At 38.1% G+C, this 20,211-nt stretch overlaps 1 protein-coding gene across 2 annotated transcripts in view; it reads right to left on the reverse strand.

Moving 5' to 3' along the window:
* Positions 1-20,211, reverse strand: part of UNC5C (unc-5 netrin receptor C) — a 382,817-nt gene that overhangs the window by 146,161 nt on the left and 216,445 nt on the right. For both annotated transcript variants that reach the window (XM_023193335.1, XM_023193334.1), the window contains exon 2: positions 14,778-14,999. In XM_023193335.1, coding sequence (XP_023049103.1) covers positions 14,778-14,999 — 222 coding nt within the window. The remainder of the gene's footprint in view (positions 1-14,777; positions 15,000-20,211) is intronic.

Below are 20,211 nucleotides of genomic sequence, written 5' to 3' on the forward strand. Positions count from 1 at the left end.
AGAAGCAGACAGATGTGGAAGAGAAGGTGACATGAAGATGGAGGCTGAGATTGCAGTGATGGAGCTGGAAGCTGGGAGTGCCAGGGTAGCCACCAGAAACTGGAAGAGACAAGGAACAGATTTTCCCCTGGCGCTCCCCGAGGAGGGCAGCTCTGCTGGATTTCAGACTTCCAGCCTCCAAAACTATGAGAAAATACATTTCTGTTGTTTTAAGCCTAGGAGACAAATGCAGTGACTAAGGGCATTTACCGTCCATTCAAAGCCTGGATGCAGAAACCCGACAGAGCAAAAAGGTGAGAAAAAACTGTCTGCCATGCTGTGTTTGTCTGGTTTCACAAATGCCCCCAGAATGGGTTTGGAGAGGCAGCCTCTTAGTCACTGAGGTCACTTCATACAGAGGGCATCACTGTTCAGGGTCACCCAGGATGCAGCTATAAAAAGAGGTATGCCATTCACTCCCTGCCGTTCCTGGACTTGCCTTGTACAGAACATTCCCCTGGGTTTTTCGGGTGAAATTTTAATTCACTTAAGGCTGAGAGTTCCCCGCACTTCCCCCAGGAGGCTGCTATCCTTCTGCTTTAGCAGTTTAATAGGCAGAGACAGGGGAAAGGATATTGAAGAAAGCAGGGGCTCTACCCATGTAACTCTATACCATAGGACTACCAAGGGGTTTCATGAATTTATTCTCAGAATGAGAGGAAAACCCGAGCAAATCGTAAAGCATACTCATTTTCCTCCATCTCTCTTTTCCCTCCTCTCTTTTGCTCCCTCCAGACTGGGATATCCTTAAGTGCAGTAATCAAGTCTTGGTTATGCCTCTACTTACAGCACCAAGTAAAGTATCTAGGTCACGGATTTTGAACAGAACATCTATGTACTCCCTCTCTGCCACACTTTTACAATAAATAGCATCTCTCTCGTGCCCTGGTTTTCAAGCCTGGCTGTACATTAACATTACTAGAGAGCTTAAAACAAACAGACAGAGGAAAAGCTATGCCCTGTTCCCAATTAAATTATTATCTCTGGGGCCGGGGCCAGGACTTAGGTGTTTTCAAAAATCCCCCCTGGTAACTGTCAAGTGCAGCCAGGGTTGACAGTTCCTGCCCTAATAGTTCCTTGCAGCTCTTGCCTTCATGTTCTGGAAACTTTCTTCTAGAACACAATTTTTATAATCAGGTTAAACCTTTGATGAAATTAGAAATGAGTCCAAGGCTCCCTCATCTGAATTGCTTTTCATTGCAAGATACTGTATTTCCTACATGCTGTGCTTACTTTTTTGCCAGACCCTGATAGTTGGCTAATGGTAGCGCTCATGTTACATGGGCTGGTTTTTATATCTCCAAAAGGTACTATTTAGAGGATCTGGCAAGAATGGATATTTCAACAGGCTTCCCCAGGACTGGTCTGACAATCACTAGCTGAGCGATGACCCAGGACTGATGGTAAACACGGGGGAAGACAATATGATCCACAGCTAGTTAGCGATGTACCCCCGACTCAAGGGTTCGCATTTGATTATTCATCCATTGTGGAAATTTTTAACTAAAAAGTTCTTAATTGTGTTTCAAAGATGGCAAAAAATGATAGGGTGGGAAGAGAGAAATAGCATCAGGATTTTGACCAAATTATTGAGAGAACAGTGGGTACTAAGATTCAGTGATACGGAAACAAATAGAATGGAATAATAGCCTGGATCATTATCTCATAATTACCAACCAGTTTACTTATATTTAGCACAATAGGTTCAGACACCCAACAATAATATTTAAATTTTAGGAGAAAAGCTGTGCTCTTTTGGAAGTGGACCCTCTCTTTTAAGCATACATTGTTTCTTAAACTTCCTTTAAAATGATGCTTAATTTGTCTTATATGATAACCCCAAACTCTTTTAAATGTTTCTTCCACGAAAATAAAGTAAAAGATGGCTCACGCCTGTAATCCCAGCACTTTGGGAGGCCGAGGTGGGTGGGTTGCCTGAGGTCAGGAATTCGAGACCAGCCCGGCCAACATGGTAAAACCTTGTCTCTACTAAAAATACAAAAATTAGCCCGGTGTGGTGGCGGGCACCTATAATCCCAGCTACTCAGGAGGCTGTGGCAGGAGGATCACTTTAACCCAGGAGGTGGAGGTTGCAGTGAGCCAAGATCATGCCATTGTACTTCAGCCTGGGTGACAAGAGAGAAATTCTACCTCAAAAAAAAAAAAAAAAAAAAAAAAAAAGGAAAGTAAAACAGACTCTTCTTAAACCCTTCACATGCTTCAGCCAAAGGTTAGATTAAAAAGTACAATATGGCTTTTAACAATTGTGCTATTCTCACTTCGAAGTGGTCATATTAAAACTCAGGACACAGCATACTCATGGTTGCTGAGCACGTGGCAAAATTGCTATAGCAACACAATCACTAGTTTTGCTCCTGAAATGCCTGTTTCAGTAGCATGTTATCTAGATGAAGAATGGTCCTTGGACTCCAGCTTCTTATTGTAGCCTCCGTGTGGGCCTAAGGATGGATACAATTTGATTTTTTATCTTCTGAATTTGGAAAAACACACACACACACACAAATATGTGGGTCTGTACTTACATATCTACTTATATGTATATTCTTGATTAAATTGTATTAATCAGTGCTTTCATCTTTACGGTGGACAGGAAGAGGAGTTATATATTACAAGTAAGCTTGCCCTAAGTGTTAATTGGCAGGGGAGAATTCCTTTGTGTTTATTACACTAAAAACTCTCACTGTGTATAATTTTAGAAAATTTCTCTTTTCCCCTAGTGAAACACAACTTGCTAAAATTGCATTGAAAGGTGAAATGTTTTCTCACCTTTACTTTGCAATCATGTTCTAGGCAATATCTGTGCAATAAATATATGCTATTAAACTTTTCTGTACAGTAGAAATTCAAACATTAAAAATCTTCTCCATGAGATATAATTAAATTAAAATTACATAGTTCTGCAAATAGGATATACAGTCAAGGTGTTCTGGAGTATATACAGGGTCTATAATACTGATATTTGCAAATATTGGAATTACCAAAAATGAACAAATACCAATAACAATAAAAACTTCATGACAACAATAGATTAGAAACAAAAAGAATCTAAATGTGTAGACTAAAAATTTTCAAGTACTCTCTTCTTTTTGTAAGCTAGAAAAAGAATGAAAAGAAAAACATTTATATGCAGAAGGTGAGCCCAAATAAGTCAGCTAGCAGAGATTCATCTGTCTGATATAATGGAAGCAACTGCAACAAACACTCAAGTTCTAGAACTCTGATCTAACCATGTTTTTGTAATTGCAGCTGAGTTTATGTTGGCCATGTTAGCCCAGGTGTTTAGAGACAAAGTCAACGTGAAATAAGGATGAATCAATTGTGAACACTAATAAATGAAAACTGAGATTCAAACATTAAAAAATCTTCCCCATGGGATACTGAATCTTCAAATATTGTATAGAAAATTTTAATAACATATACTTATTGCACAGATATGGCCTAGAACATTATTGCAAAGTAAAGGTGAGAAAACATTACACCTTTCAATCCAGGACAATTGATATTCTGTTATGACCAACCAGCAACTACTATCTTGTGAAGTTATCAGATTAACTCAGTGAAATAGCCTTCATGTACTACATGGGTCCTTATCAATTTTCTATTTTTATTTACTCAGCCCTGGGGCCAGCCTCATACTGAAAAGAAAAATTGTTAGTTTCTGGTATTGAAATAAGTACCTCTGAGAAAGAAATCAAATAAATAATTGATTTAAATTCTAGAATCATTTATCTTCATTGGCAGACAACTGAATTACAGATATAAAGCTCCATTCTTGCAAAGGCAATACTCCTACTGACTTAAATAACAAATTATGGAATGAGGTTCACATAGAGTTTTCAAATTTTATGCATCATTTACTAAAATGTAAGCAAAACCCACATAACTTCCTTTTGAAATTGTTCACTCTGTTAATGAGAACTGAGTTTAAAATGATTACGTGGAGAATAACAATTGGTGTGATAGGTATATTTATTGTATAAAGTAACTCTTCTTACAGAAGATTAAGCTATCTTTATGTATTCCTCAAATTACCTATTCATGAAATATTCCAAATACACACTGTTGGTTTGTCTCACTAAATTTCAGTTACACAAATTTAGTAGGATGAGTAGCTATAATCTCAAAAAATAAACTGTCATTGATCATTGCCTGTGCTTAGCACCTTGTTATAAACTACAGAAAAGAAAAAGCTTTACAAAAGATAAACCATACCATACCATTCCAATCTAGTTGAAGAAACAGAGATTATATATATTATATATACATGCACCTCTATTAATATATGTATACATAAATATAACTTTAATAAATAACACATGATATTGAATATAGGACTGTGACTTCTGCACTGCAGAAATGGTTGAACATTGGCCAGGCACAGTGGCTCATGCCTATAATCCCAGCATTTTGGGAGGCTGAGGCAGGTGGATCACCTGAGGTCAGGAGTTCGAGACCAGCCTGGCCAACACCGTGAAACGCTGTCTCTACCAAAAATACAAAAATTAGCTAGGCATGGTGGCAGGCATCTGTAATCCCAGCTACTTGGGCGACCTGGGCAGGAGAATCTCTTGAACCCAGAAGGTGGAGGTTGCAGTGAGCTGAGATCATGCCACTGCACTTCAGCCTGGGTGACAGAGCGAGACTCCATCTCAAAAAAAAAAGGTTGAATGCCGAATATTGATAATTTCATAGGGATTATCATAGTATTTCCACAATTACCATGAGTATAATGAAAATGGAAGTACAAATAACAGAAATGAGGACATATTTACCTATGACTTGGGTTTTTATAGAAAGATTCATTCACAGTATTGCATTTGAGATACTTCTTTAAGAATGAATAAGATGTTGACAGAGGTGGAGCGAAGAAAAGTATGGTATAAAGGATAATTAACTCATTCAAAACATATTTATTGAGTCCCTACTAAGTACCCAACACCATGTTAAGCAGGAGCAGGAACAGTAAAAAAAGACAGACACGGCCCTGAATTTCACGAAGCCTTCTCTTGACCTCTAATGTTTAGACTAAAGAGGGGAGAGATTTGGGGAAAGAGATGTGATAATTGTCTTTTTCAAGTTATCTAAGACTAATAGTAAGAGGACAAGATGTGAACAAACTTATTTTCTGAAGTTCCTTGTGATGTAAGCAGGTCCATAAAGTCAAGGTAATAAAAAATTAGTTTCACTCAATTTAATGAAGAGCATGTCAACAATTAATTAAGCTTAACTAAATGACTGCCATAGTTCTCAAAACTTAATGTTTCTATGATTATAATGCTCCAAACTGTAAAGAAAAGAGTATGCATCACTTGATAGAGTTTATACAGATCTCCCATAGTTCCCCTTTGAAAATCTGTGAGTGGCATTTCCTAAATCATCTCCTGGTGTGACATTAAGATCTCATGATATTTCAATAGAGATTCAGCGAAAAAGATTACAGTTGACAAATAGTGAAAAGGTTACCAGGTCAGGCGTGGTGGCTCATGCCTGTAATCCCAGCACTTCGGGAAGCTGAGGCAGGTGGATCACGAGGAGTTCAAGACCAGCCTGGCCAACATGGTGAAACCCAGTCTCTAATAAAAATGCAAAAGTTAGCTGGGCATGGTGGCACATGCCTGTAGTCCCAGCTGCTCAGGAGGCTGAGGCAGGAGAATCGCCTGAACCTGGGAGGTGGAGGTTGCAGTGAGCCAAGATCGCACCACTGACTCCAGCCTGGCGACAGAGCGAGACTCCATCTCAATAAATAAATAACTAAATAACTAAATAACTAACTAAATAAATAAATAAATAAGGTTTTCTCGCTACAGACCTTTCCTAAGACTTTCACATGCTAATACAGAGGTCCCCAACCCCCAGGCCACGGACCAGTACTGGAACTAGGCCACACGGCAGGAGGTGTGCAACAGGTGAGAGAGCATTATGTCCTGAGCTCTGCCTCCTGTCAGATCAGTGGCAGCATTAGATTCTCATAGGACCGCAAACCATATTGTGAACTGCACATGCAAGGGATATAGGTTGTATGCAGCTTATCAGAATCTAATGCCTGATGATCTGTCACTGTCTCCCATCACCCCCACATGGGACTGTTGCAGAAAAACAAGCTCAGGGCTCCCACTGATTCTACATTATGGTGAGTTGTATAATCATTTCATTATATATTACCATGTAATAATAATACAAATAAAGTGCACAATAAATGTAATGCACTTGAATCATCCCTAAATCATCCCCCTCCCATTTTGTGGAAAAAGTGTTTTCCATGAAAATGGTCCCTCGTGCCAAAAAGTTGGGGACTGTTGTGCTAATACACATTTGCTATGGTCTCATTATTCACATCCCCTCAAATTCATATGTTGAAATGCTAACTCCCTAGGTGATGGTATTAGGAGGTAGGGCCTCTGGAAAGTGACTAGGCCATGGGGGCAAGTGTCATGAAGAATGGGTTACTGCTTTTATAAAAGAGACAAGAGAGGCACCCTTTGCCCCTTCTGTCATGTGAGGACACAGCAAGAAGGCACCATCTAGAAGGAAGCAGGCCCTCATCACACAACGAATCTGCTGGATATTGGATTTCCCAGCCTCCAAATCTCTGAGACATTCATTTCTGTTCTTTATAAACAACCCAGGCTGTGGTATTTTGCTACAGCAGCCCAGATGGATTAAGATGACTTAGTACTTTCTCCAAAAAGGGAGTATAATTACTGCAGCATTTCCTACATCGGCTGCAAAGCTTTTGTTTTCTTATTTCCAAAATAACATCTATTAAGAACTTATAAGACACTGGTGGTTTGCTGAACACAGTTTAAGAGGAAAAACCCTATCAGCTTACTATATAAGGCATGTGGTAAAGGTGAAACTATGGGACAAGGCTAGAAAGTTTGATTAGGAGCCAATTATACTGAAGACTTTGAAGATAAGATCAAGGAGGATATGCTTTATTTCATGGACAAAGGGGAACCATTATATATTTTTAAGAAGGGGAATGACAACCACTTGGAAAAACCATTTGAACGCTTATCTTTTAGGCCTATAACTACTTGGAGAATAAACTGCTCGAAAAAAGGTCAAAATAAAGAAGATGTAGGTGGCTATTTAGATAATCAAAGAGGTATATATTAAAGAGTAGAAGGGGAGTAGAAGCAAGACTTAAAACAGAAGGATGATTTGAAAATAAAATGGCAATACTTGATGATCATTTTGCTTGTTGGAGTGAAGGATGAAGCTGAGATTTTAATTTTTGGTACCCAGATGGAGAGAAGAGGTATCTGAAATAGGAATACAAAAGGAGGAGGATTTTCATTGTTCCCACTCTTGCAACAAATGGGGTCTTGAGTGAGCACAGTATACCTAAGTTGAGGTGTGATTAGAAGCAATTCACTTAAATTTATGCCCAATTATGGCTTCTCTTCATCACTTCCTTTTTTCCATTAAGGATCACGGTTTGCTAACTGGCCAAAAGGCAAAGGCCTTCAAGAATGAAAAACCAGACCCTAAGCACTAGCTTATGTTATTATATTAAATAATCACAAAGGCCTGCATGTGGAAAACCTGACACAAAACAAGGAAGGCAAATACAAACATGAAAAATGCACATACAGCTGACACTCTGGAGCAGCCCTTCTCTTCCTGGGAAAAGAAATAATTGTATTGCATAGCTGTTTTTTAGACTAACTGTTCTGTGTTCAGTAGTTATGCAAAACTTAGGGAGATACCAGGCACAGGGCCAAGAGCAAAGTTTTTGGAAGCAGAGAGCTCTGGGTTCATATCCTGGCTGCGTCACTTCCTCATTAGGTGATTTGAGGCAAGTTTGTTTCTTTATCCTGCTGAGCCTTCGATTCCTAATTTACCAAAGAAGATTCTTAGAAATTATCTCATAAGACACTTGTGATGACTATAGAACAGAAAACATGTAAGGTGTTCAGTATAAGGCCTGGAACTTTTATTTTTGTTGTGTTGACCTCATTGATATTTTCTGCTAACTTGAGAATAATTAAAGATGAAGAAGGAAAATCTCAGGGATTATTAAAATTTCAACATAACCATGGTTTTCTAAACCCCTTCGCTTCTTCACAGAGAAAAAATATTTGCTTTTAGATGGTAGATCTTAGGTACCATGGAAACAAGAGTTGAAAAGACTTCAAGTAAATAGAAAGTGAACAGCTGAGCCTGAGTTTTTCTGGAAAACGTAACCACAAAATATTGAGTAGATCATGATTTCTATGGACTTTTGAAGGCAACATAGGCATGTATTACTATATTACCAAATCAAGAACTTTCAAATATTGAAAATTTCTAAATGATTTACTACAAACTGCTTTCTGCTTTTCTGTTTCTTATATTACATATATGTAAGAAATGCAACTGTGGTTTAAATGATGGAAAGGCAAAGAGTAATGGTAATGAATGATCTTCATTCAGTACATTTTGTTAGGATCAATGGATAGATATAATAAGTGAGTATAAATAAGTATTTGCTTCCTATTTAATGATTTCATAATTTAAAGAAAATTTTATGAGCTGGAGAAGAAATTTGTTTTATTTCAGTTTTATTGTCTTGCAGTTTTTAAATATGAAGTTACCTTTGATAGATATTTTATTGAATGTAGTCAACTTTTCTTAGTATCAAGGTAATGTAGCTTGGTTGTCACTAAATATCCTTCTAAATATGATTATAAGGCAGAGGTATGTATAAAAACAACTTGTTCGCAATGTCTCTTCTCTGTCTTATCATAGGATAACCAGGTTTGATTTTTTCCAATACTAAGAAAATTTACCTGATTTGAAATACATTTCAGGACTTAATGTATTCTAAAATTTCTTGCTATTAAGAACCAATAAATCCCCAACAATACTGCAGTCAGACTCCAGTTGAGAACCAAAGTTGCAGGGTGAATCTAGCTTCAGGAGAAACCCCTCAACCCCCACCCCTAAAAAAACAAATGCCTTTATTTCAATTGCATTCACGATATTTCTGATCTCACAGGAAAGCAAAAAACTTTAACATAAAAAGCCTACAAATTTCTCCACCAATACTTGTCCATATTGGGGATTTATGATAGCAGGCAAAGAGAGGCAATAAAGTGGTATGGGCTTTTTTTTTCAGGTTTCATTATTTATTATGAAAATAACACATTCACAGGATTGAAGAAAAAAAAAAAAAACTCAAACAATAAAAGTGCCTTTATCAGCCCAGACTCTAAGGTGTCAACTGCTTGTTATATGTTTCTCCAGAAAAATTCTAATGCACCTACAAATATACATGCATCCTCTTTATACATGGAAGCATATCACATACAGTACACAGTCTTCTCTACTTTGGCTTTCATTCTAAATTTTATCTCAGAGAGTTTTCTATAGCTTCATATGTATCTGATGCAACCTCATTGTTTTAAAATGTATGATGGCCAGGTATGGTAGGCCTCTTCCCCTGTAGCTCCAGTGATATGGACAGGAGGCAGGGAAATACTGAGTTGAAGAGGGCAGTTCCCCAGCAAAGACCCCACCCTCAAGCCTGGAAACTTCAGCCCCCTGTTTTCCTGCCCAAGTTACCTTTTTGGCCTGGCCTGCCCCTCTGTCCTGTGCTTGCATAAGCCCCAGACCTTAGCTGGCAGAGAGACAAGCAGCTGAATGTCGAGAGAAGCAACTGAGCATCGGAGACTACAGATAGACGTAGTATAACTTCTGACTGCATGACTTTGGAGAGGAGGAGCCTGGCCGCAGATGGCCGGGCTTCATGGAAAGATCACCTTCTTCCCATATCATCCTTTCCAGCTCCCTTTCTGCTGAGAGCCACTTTCACCGCTTAATAAAATCCTCCGCATTCATCACCTTTCAAACTGTTCCTGTGACCTGATTCTTCCTTAATGCTGAAAAAGAATTCAGGACACACTGGGTGCAGGAACCCAAAAAGGCTGTCACAATGATTCTTCAGGGAGCTGTTAACGTTTAAGGCATCTGTGGAGGCAAAGCTAAAAGAGCACCGTTTATAACACGTGCCCTCTGGGGCTCCAGAGCTCTGTCACAGGCAACTTCCAGTCACTGCTGCAGGCTGGTAAAGGGTTCCTTCCTGCTGGAGCCCAAAGGCACTCGCCCTAGCTCCTGCACCCTCTCACCTGCATGCTCCTCCTCTCGAGAGGTGTGTGAGTGTAGCTTAAATAGTAAATGAGCCATACCCCTGTTGCAAGCCCCAGAAGTGGTCGAGGGAACTCTCCTGTTTCACCAGTGCATTGGGAGGCTAAGGCAGCAGGATCACTTGAGCACAGGAGTTTGGGGACCAGCCAGGGCAACATAGCAAGACCCCATCTCTACAAAAAATGAAAAATTAGCCAGGCATGGTAGTGTGCCTGTAGTTGTAGCTATTTGGGAGGCTGAGGTGGGAGGATCACTTGATCCAGGAGTTTAAAGTTTGCAGTGAGCTATGATCATGTCACTGCATTCCAGTCTGGGAGACAGATGAAGACCCTGTTTCCAAAAAAATAAAAAATAAATTTAAAAGTATCACAGTAGGGATAAACAGTCCCTGATATGCTACTGCAACAAAGGTTCAATGGCCAAGCTTTGTGCACATTTGGAATTATATTTCAGATAGTTTCTAGGTTTCTAACTACTCAGTAGAAGCTATATACCTTTCAATATTGAGGGTATTTTCAAATTGGCCTTCAAAAAGATTGTATCAATTTAAATACCCATCAACAAATTATGCCTTTAATCAACACCATATGTTAACAAATGTTTTGATCCTGATGACATCTCCTTAGATACTTAATTACCATTTACACTGCTGTTCCTGTATCTTGTTGTGTCAACAACTCTGCTCAATTTTCTATTGGGTTGCTGATCTTTTCTTTAAATATAGTTTTGAGCTATTTATATATTTATAAAATTAGCCTGTTGGCTAATATAGAGCCACAGATACTATAACTAGTTTTTAAATCTGTTTCTTGGTTTTGTTTGCGGTGTTCTCGCTTTGGATATTCATGTTTAATAATGCCTTCCTGTAAGACTTATAGATTGTGTGGCCTGATTTAAAAGACTATGCTCACCACTGAAACCAACCAACCAACTGCCAAATTTTCTCCTAATGATGATGGTGATGGTGGCGATGATGATGATGATTGTAAGCCCCAACATCTAGCATTTATTTTGTTCTAAAGAATGAGATAGATTCAGGTTTTCTTTATTATTTTCCTATTTGAACTTCCTATCTTGTTTTATGAAATCATTTATGGAATAAACCATTTTCCTCACTGGTTAAAAAACTGATCTTTATCACATTCTAGGTAATGTAATAGGTACAAATGCCTTAGGTCTTTGCTTCTTGATCTCTATTTTAATCCATTAATCTGTATGTTTTATCCTCTGCTAAGATCAAACTCTTTTAACTTCTTTAGCATTATATTTATAATGAGTTGGGTCTTTCTCATTACTCTACCATTTAAGAATTCTCTCAGCTATTTTCCCAAATTATTTTTAATAAAATGACGGTGACATTACAGATTCATTTGTAAGTATTAGACATTTAAACATATTTGACCTTTCCATTCAAGAATAATATGTCTTTCCTTAATGTAAGTCATGATATCTTTTTGTCTCTAAGTAGGATTTTTAAAATTCCTTTATAAAATTCTGCAAAATTTTTGTTAAGTATATACCTACATGTTTTCTTTTACATAGCTATTCTAAATGACATCTTTTACTGCATTTTAATTTGAATTGGCTGTCTGTACATAGGAAAGTTGGTTGGTTATACAAATTTTTTATCAGCTATTTTCTCTATTCTCTTGATTAAAAAATTTTTTTTTCTTTTAAAATACATACATTTTCCAGGAGCACAAAATCACACAATTTGTCATAAATGATGATTTTCCACTTTCTTTACTATTTTTGTACCTGTTCATTACTTGTGTTGTCTAATAGCACTGGCTGGTAGATTAGAATCATACCAATTAATAATGGTATCTGTGGGCATCTTTGTCTTTTTCCTAACTTCATTGTTTTTATTGGTAGTAATTTATGGGGTATAAGTATAATTTGTTGCATGAATAGATTACATAGTGGTAAAGTCAGGGCTTTTGGGGGTATCCATCACCTGAATAACATACACTGTACCCATTAAGTAATTTATCATCACTTACCCCCTCTCACCCATCTGCACCCTTCTGAGTCTCCATTGTCTATCATCCCACACGCAACATCCATGTGTACAGATTATTTAGCTCTCACAAGTGAGAATATGTGGCATTTATTAATATATTTCTGGGTCTGAGTTACTTCACTTAAGATAATAGCCTCCAGTTCCATCCATGTTGCTGCAAAAGACATGGTTTCAGTCTTTTTTATGGATGAATAGTATTCTATTGTTTGTATATACCATATTTTCTTTATCTCGTTATCCACTGATGGGCACTTGGGTTGATTCCCTATCTTTGCTATTGTAAATAGAGCTATGAAAAACATATGAGTGCAGGCATCTTTTTGATGTAATGATTTCTCTTCCTTTGGATAGATACCAAGTAGTGGGATTGCCGGATTCAATGGTGTTCTATTTTTAGTTCTCTGAGAAATCTCCATACTGTTTTCCATAGAGGTTGTACTAATTTACATTCCCACCAAGTTTTTCCTAACTTTAAAGGTAATACTTACGTGAGTCTAGTATGTTAGCTTTTGGCTGGATGCTGCCTTTTTTTTTTGTAAAGTTTTGGATGAAAATGAAAGCTCCCAATAAAGCTATATTGTATTTCACTCCATTCCTGAATCTCAGGAGAACTGAGAAAGTATTGAATTTCCTAAATCGTCCCTTAGTTCTCATCTGTCTCTCCTGAATTTAAATGAAAACATGCAAACTATTTTAGTTTATAGTTAATTTAAAAGGCAGTCTTAATCATTGATGTATGTAATATTAATTAATTTTGTGTAGAATTATAAAAAATAAGGGCTTCACAGAAAGGAAATGTCTCTCAATATATGTGTATATGTGTATGTGGGTGTGTTACTAACATAGCATGAAATTGTTAGAAGCATTCAATATTAGAATATTTGTTTCTATTTATAATCTTTCTATATAGGCATTTCATTATTTTAGTAAAGATAAGCCTGAATATGTTGTGACGTATTTGAGCTTTTGTGATTTCTTTCTCTTTCCTTTTATCATTAAAGCTTATTTGTTTGAAATCTATACAAATACGTGAGCTGAAACAAATAAAACTCAATCCACTTGAGATTTTGAAGACATCTGGTGGAGTTATTTTCTGAGTAATTAGACCAAGAGGTGGGACAATTCCCTGAAGTAAGCTACCCTACAATTGGATACCCAGTTGTTTCTGTAGTCATCAGCTTGCGTTCAGTCAGCATATTGATTCACAAATTGACAAGCAATTATGTAGAGTTGCCACCTGATTTTCCAAAGACCATTTATGTTATAAAGAATATGCCCCACATGCTTTTTAAAAAGTTGCCTCTTCTCAGTCCTCTCATAGTCAGTTCTGTTTTTTTATGTTCTGTCACCTCAGTATGCTATTTACTTTGTTGGAGACCTTGAAAGTAGAAAGTAGAGCCCTCAAGTGCTGGTCTCTACTTGTCTCTGGTTAATCCAACACTTGGGCACAAATATGAATTATTTACAATTTGGATTTTGAACATGTGTATCCATTTTGGTATAGAAAGACATCTATGAAGGATAACAAAGATATTTAAATGCTTCCATTTTTGTCATGCTTGATATTCTTTGGCTTGAAAATGTTGAACAATAAAGTATTAATACTTAAATATATGTCAACATTACAAAATCATAAGTCTGGAAGATATCTGAAAGTTCAAAGAGTTATTCTCTCTGCTGGGGAGCAAAAACACTTACACTATCATGGAAAGATATATATGTTTCCAATTTAAAAGAACTCCAGGAGATTCTACAACCACCCTAACTTATCCATTGTGTAGCAGAAAATTGCTATCAAGAAAGTTTCCTTTATATCTAATTGAAATCCCACAGGTTATTAGAATCTACTTCATCCTTTCTTTGCCTTTAGTGTTTTATTTTTAAGGATGGTATTTACAGAGCAACAAAGTCAGGAGTTTTAACCATGCCAGGGGCAAAGATAATCAGATCAAGACCCTCTGAGAAAGGGCTACAATTACCATTTCTTCTGTTCATGGATCCTACACTATCACTGTTCTGAATCACCCTCAATTTAATTTTAGATAAGAGTTAGGAAGTTAGGATTCACTTTTGGATGTAAGTTATAAGTATAAGATACTTTGAATCTACGACATTTACAAATCTTTAACAAATATAAGGGCAAACTATGCACATGGATTAACATTAGACAGTAATGTAAACACGTTCAATTTATCCTAGTTAAAAATGCTTCCCAGATCTCAGGCTATTTAGATCTGACTACCATGCAAGTGCAATTCAAGAATATTATTTGCTAGGGCATTTAACATTGTCAGTCTATTCATTCGCATTATTTATCTTCTTAAGTATGAACCATGTTTTAATTTCATGTAGTCCAACAGGAATCAAGTGAAGATTTATTCACGCCATTTTACTTTTCAATGCATGAAACAAGATCACCAAATCTTAACCAACCAATTCAAAACTTTTTGTCAAAGAATAACTCCATTTTCCATTCTACTAATTGAAATTATAGTATGGCCCCAGGCTAGAGTAGTGAGTAACTGAATCTTGAACTGCAATGCAAATGCAATGGAAAACTCACCGGAAGTTTCATCTACTCTTTCATCTACTATGTGGTCCTTCTGATGAACCCATTCACTATTACACTTGAAATAGATCTGGGTGGCAGGGCTGGCTTTACAGTACAGGTTCACAGGCTTATTCTTCACAATATAAGCTTCTTCAGGCTCAATAAGGAAATGTGGCAGAGGCTCAGGTGGATCAGAAGGAAAAGTTTCTGGGAGTTCATGAAAAAAGTCGTCGTCTGAGAAACAAGAAGAAAGTGGAAAATGGTTAACACATTGTAACAACTTGCCTTTTACTTGCTAGTCGTGTAAAAATAATGACTTATAAATGCAGTAATTAAGGGATTTGAATGCCTGCTGTGTGTTAGGCAGTATGTTAGATCTACTCACTGGTCATTTAACTAAGGATATGGATTATTATTCCCATTTCTATACACAGCAAAACTCAACATCAGGGAGGATAAATAAGTTGCCCTGAGCACATAGGTAGTAAATAGCAGAGCTGAAACTGGAATTCATGTGTATCTCAATTAAAAACCATGATCTTCACAAAGTATCACTACATTTCCTATTATAGAGTATCACCCTTGAGAGCAGACAAAAGCAAGAGCAACTTCATTAGAAACATTTCTTTGAAAAGCATAAGGCTCGGTGGAGCTCGCAGCAGCTCAAGGAAACCTGCCTGTCTCTGTAGACTGCGCCTCTGGGGACAGGGCTCAGCTAAAGGAGTAGAAGCCTGTGAAACGCAAACGACTCTGTCTGACAGCTTTGAAGAGAGCAGTGGATCTCCCAACACGGAGGTTGAGATCTGAGAAGGGGCAGTCTGCCTGCTCAAGTGGGTCACTGACCCCTGAGTAGCCTAACTGGGAGACATCCCCCACTAGGGGCAGTCTGACACCCCACACCTCACAGGGTGGAGTACACCACTGAGAGGAAGCTTCCAAAGCAAGAATCAGACAGGTGCACTCGCTGTTCAGCAATATTCTATCTTCTGCAACCTCTGCTGCTGATACCCAGGCAAACAGGGTCTGGAGTGGACCTCAAGCAATCTCCAACAGACCTATAGCTGAGGGTCCTGACAGTCAGAAGGAAAACTATCAAACAGGAAGGACACCTATATCAAAACCCCATCAGTACGTCACCATCATCAAAGACCAGTGACAGATAAAACCACAAAGATGGGGAAAAAGCAGGGCAGAAAAGCTGGAAATTCAAAAAATAAGAGCGCATCTCCTCCTGCAAAGGAGCACAGCCCATCGCCAGCAACAGATCAAAGCTGGTCAGAGAATGATTTTGATGAGATGAGAGAAGAAGGCTTCAGTCCATCAAACCTCTCAGAGCTAAAGGAGGAATTACGTACCCAGCGCAAAGAAACTAAAAATCTTGAAAAAAAAGTGGAAGAATTGACAGCTAGACTAATTAATGCAGAGAAGGTCATAAACGAAATGACAGAGATGAAAACCATGACACGAGAAATACGTGACAAATGCACAAGCTTCAGTAACCGACTCGATCAACTGGAAGAAAGAGTATCAGCGATGGAGGATCAAATGAATGAAATGAAGCGAGAAGAGAAACCAAAAGAAAAAAGAAGAAAAAGAAATGAACAAAGCCTGCAAGAAGTATGGGATTATGTCAAAAGACCAAATCTACGTCTGATTGGGGTGCCTGAAAGTGAGGGGGAAAATGGAACCAAATTGGAAAACACTCTACAGGATATCATCCAGGAGAACTTCCCCAACCTAGCAGGGCAGGCCAACATTCAAATTCAGGAAATACAGAGAACGCCACAAAGATACTCCTCCAGAAGAGCAACTCCAAGACACATAATTGCCAGATTCACCAAAGTTGAAATGAAGGAAAAAATCTTAAGGGCAGCCAGAGAGAAAGGTCGGGTTACCCACAAAGGGAAGCCCATCAGACTGACAGCAGATCTCTCGGCAGAAACTCTACAAGCCAGAAGAGAGTGGGGGCCAATATTCAACGTTCTTAAAGAAAAGAATTTTAAACCCAGAATTTCATATCCAGCCAAACTAAGTTTCATAAGTGAAGGAGAAATAAAATTCTTTACAGATAAGCAAATGCTTAGAGATTTTGTCACCACCAGGCCTGCCTTACAAGAGACCCTGAAGGAAGCCCTAAACATGGAAAGGAACAACCGGTACCAGCCACTGCAAAAACATGCCAAAATGTAAAGACCATCGAGCCTAGGAAGAAACTGCATCAACTAATGAGCAAAATAACCAGTTAATATCATAATGGCAGGATCAAGATCACACATAACAATATTAACCTTAAATGTAAATGGACTAAATGCTCCAATTAAAAGACACAGACTGGCGAACTGGATAAAGAGTCAAGACCCATCAGTCTGCTGTCTTCAGGAGACCCATCTCACATGCAGAGACATACATAGGCTCAAAATAAAAGGATGGAGGAAGATCTACCAAGCAAATGGAGAACAAAAAAAAGCAGGGGTTGCAATCCTAGTCTCTGATAAAACAGACTTTAAACCATCAAAGATCAAAAGAGACAAAGAAGGCCATTACATAATGATAAAGGGATCAATCCAACAGGAAGAGCTAACTATCCTAAATATATATGCACCCAATACAGGAGCACCCAGATTCATAAAGCAAGTCCTTAGAGACTTACAAAGAGACTTAGACTCCCATACAATAATAATGGGAGACTTCAACACTCCACTGTCAACATTAGACAGATCAACGAGACAGAAAGTTAACAAGGATATCCAGGAATTGAACTCATCTCTGCACCAAGCGGACCTAATAGACATCTATAGAACTCTCCACCCCAAGTCAACAGAATATACATTCTTCTCAGCACCACATCACACTTATTCCAAAATTGACCACATAATTGGAAGTAAAGCACTCCTCAGCAAATGTAAAAGAACAGAAATTATAACAAACTGTCTCTCTGACCACAGTGCAATCAAACTAGAACTCAGGACTAAGAAATTCAATCAAAACCGCTCAACTACATGGAAACTGAACAACCTGCTCCTGAATGACTACTGGGTACATAACGAAATGAAAGCAGAAATAAAGATGTTCTTTGAATCCAATGAGAACAAAGATACAACATACCAGAATCTCTGGGACACATTTAAAGCAGTGTGTAGAGGGAAATTTATAGCACTAAGTGCCCACAAGAGAAAGCAGGAAAGATCTAAAATTGACACTCTAACATCACAATTAAAAGAACTAGAGAGGCAAGAGCAAACACATTCAAAAGCTAGCAGAAGGCAAGAAATAACTAAGATCAGAGCAGAACTGAAGGAGATAGAGACACAAAAAACCCTCCAAAAAATCAATGAATCCAGGAGTTGGTTTTTTGAAAAGATCAACAAAATTGACAGACCGCTAGCAAGACTAATAAAGAAGAAAAGAGAGAGGAATCAAATAGACGCAATAAAAAATGATAAAGGGGATATCACCACCGACCCCACAGAAATACAAACTACCATCAGAGAATACTATAAACACCTCTACGCAAATCAACTAGAAAATCTAGAAGAAATGGATAATTTCCTGGACACGTACACTCTTCCAAGACTAAACCAGGAAGAAGTTGAATCCCTGAATAGACCAATAGCAGCCTCTGAAATTGAGGCAACAATTAATAGCCTACCCACCAAAAAAAGCCCAGGACCAGATGGATTCACAGCCGAATTCTACCAGAGGTACAAGGAGGAGCTGGTACCATTCCTTCTGAAACTATTCCAATCAATAGAAAAAGAGGGAATCCTCCCTAACTCATTTTATGAGGCCAACATCATCCTAATACCAAAGCCTGGCAGAGACACAACAAAAAAAGAGAATTTTAGACCAATCTCCCTGATGAACATCGATGCAAAAATCCTCAATAAAATACTGGCAAACCGGATTCAGCAGCACATCAAAAAGCTTATCCACCATGATCAAGTGGGCTTCATCCCTGGGATGCAAGGCTGGTTCAACATTCGCAAATCAATCAACGTAATCCAGCATATCAACAGAACCAAAGACAAGAACCACATGATTATCTCAATAGATGCAGAAAAGGCTTTTGACAAAATTCAACAGCCCTTCATGCTAAAAACGCTCAACAAATTCGGTATTGATGGAACGTACCTCAAAATAATAAGAGCTATTTATGACAAACCCACAGCTAATATCATACTGAATGGGCAAAAACTGGAAAAGTTCCCTTTGAAAACTGGCACAAGACAGGGATGCCCTCTCTCACCACTCCTATTCAACATAGTGTTGGAAGTTCTGGCTAGGGCAATCAGGCAAGAGAAAGAAATCAAGGGTATTCAGTTAGGAAAAGAGGAAGTCAAATTGTCCCTGTTTGCAGATGACATGATTGTGTATTTAGAAAACCCCATCGTCTCAGCCCAAAATCTTCTTAAGCGATAAGCAACTTCAGCAAAGTCTCAGGATACAAAATTAATGTGCAAAAATCACAAGCATTCTTATACACCAGTAACAGACAAGCAGAGAGCCAAATCAGGAATGAACTTCCATTCACAATTGCTTCAAAGAGAATAAAATACCTAGGAATCCAACTTACAAGGGATGTAAAGGACCTCTTCAAGGAGAACTACAAACCACTGCTCAGTGAAATCAAAGAGGACACAAACAAATGGAAGAACATACCATGCTCATGGATAGGCAGAATCAATATTGTGAAAATGGCTATACTGCCCAAGGTTATTTATAGATTCAATGCCATCCCCATCAAGCTACCAATGAGTTTCTTCACCGAATTGGAAAAAGCTGCTTTAAAGTTCATATGGAACCAAAAAAGAGCCCGTATTGCCAAGACAATCCTAAGTCAAAAGGACAAAGCCGGAGGCGTCACGCTACCTGACTTCAAACTATACTACAAGGCTACAGTAACCAAAACAGCATGGTACTGGTACCAAAACAGAGATATAGACCAATGGAACAGAACGGAGCCTTCAGAAATAATGCCACACATCTACAACCATCTGATATTTGACAAACCTGAGAAAAACAAGAAATGGGGAAAGGATTCCCTATTTAATAAATGGTGCTGGGAAAATTGCCTAGCCATAAGTAGAAAGCTGAAACTGGATCCTTTCCTTACTGCTTATACGAAGATTAATTCAAGATGGATTAGAGACTTAAATGTTAGACCTAATACCATAAAAACCCTAGAAGAAAATCTAGGTAGTACCATTCAGGACATAGGCATGGGCAAGGACTTCATGTCTAAAACACCAAAAGCAACGGCAGCAAAAGCCAAAATTGACAAATGGGATCTCATTAAACTAAAGAGCTTCTGCACAGCAAAAGAAACTACCAGCAGAGTGAACAGGCAACCTACAGGATGGGAGAACATTTTTGCAATCTACTCATCTGACAAAGGGCTAATTTCCAGAATCTACAAAGAACTCAAACAAATATACAAGAAAAAAAC

Source organism: Piliocolobus tephrosceles, chromosome 3 (assembly GCF_002776525.5).
Source record: "Piliocolobus tephrosceles isolate RC106 chromosome 3, ASM277652v3, whole genome shotgun sequence".
NCBI lineage: Eukaryota > Metazoa > Chordata > Mammalia > Primates > Cercopithecidae > Piliocolobus > Piliocolobus tephrosceles.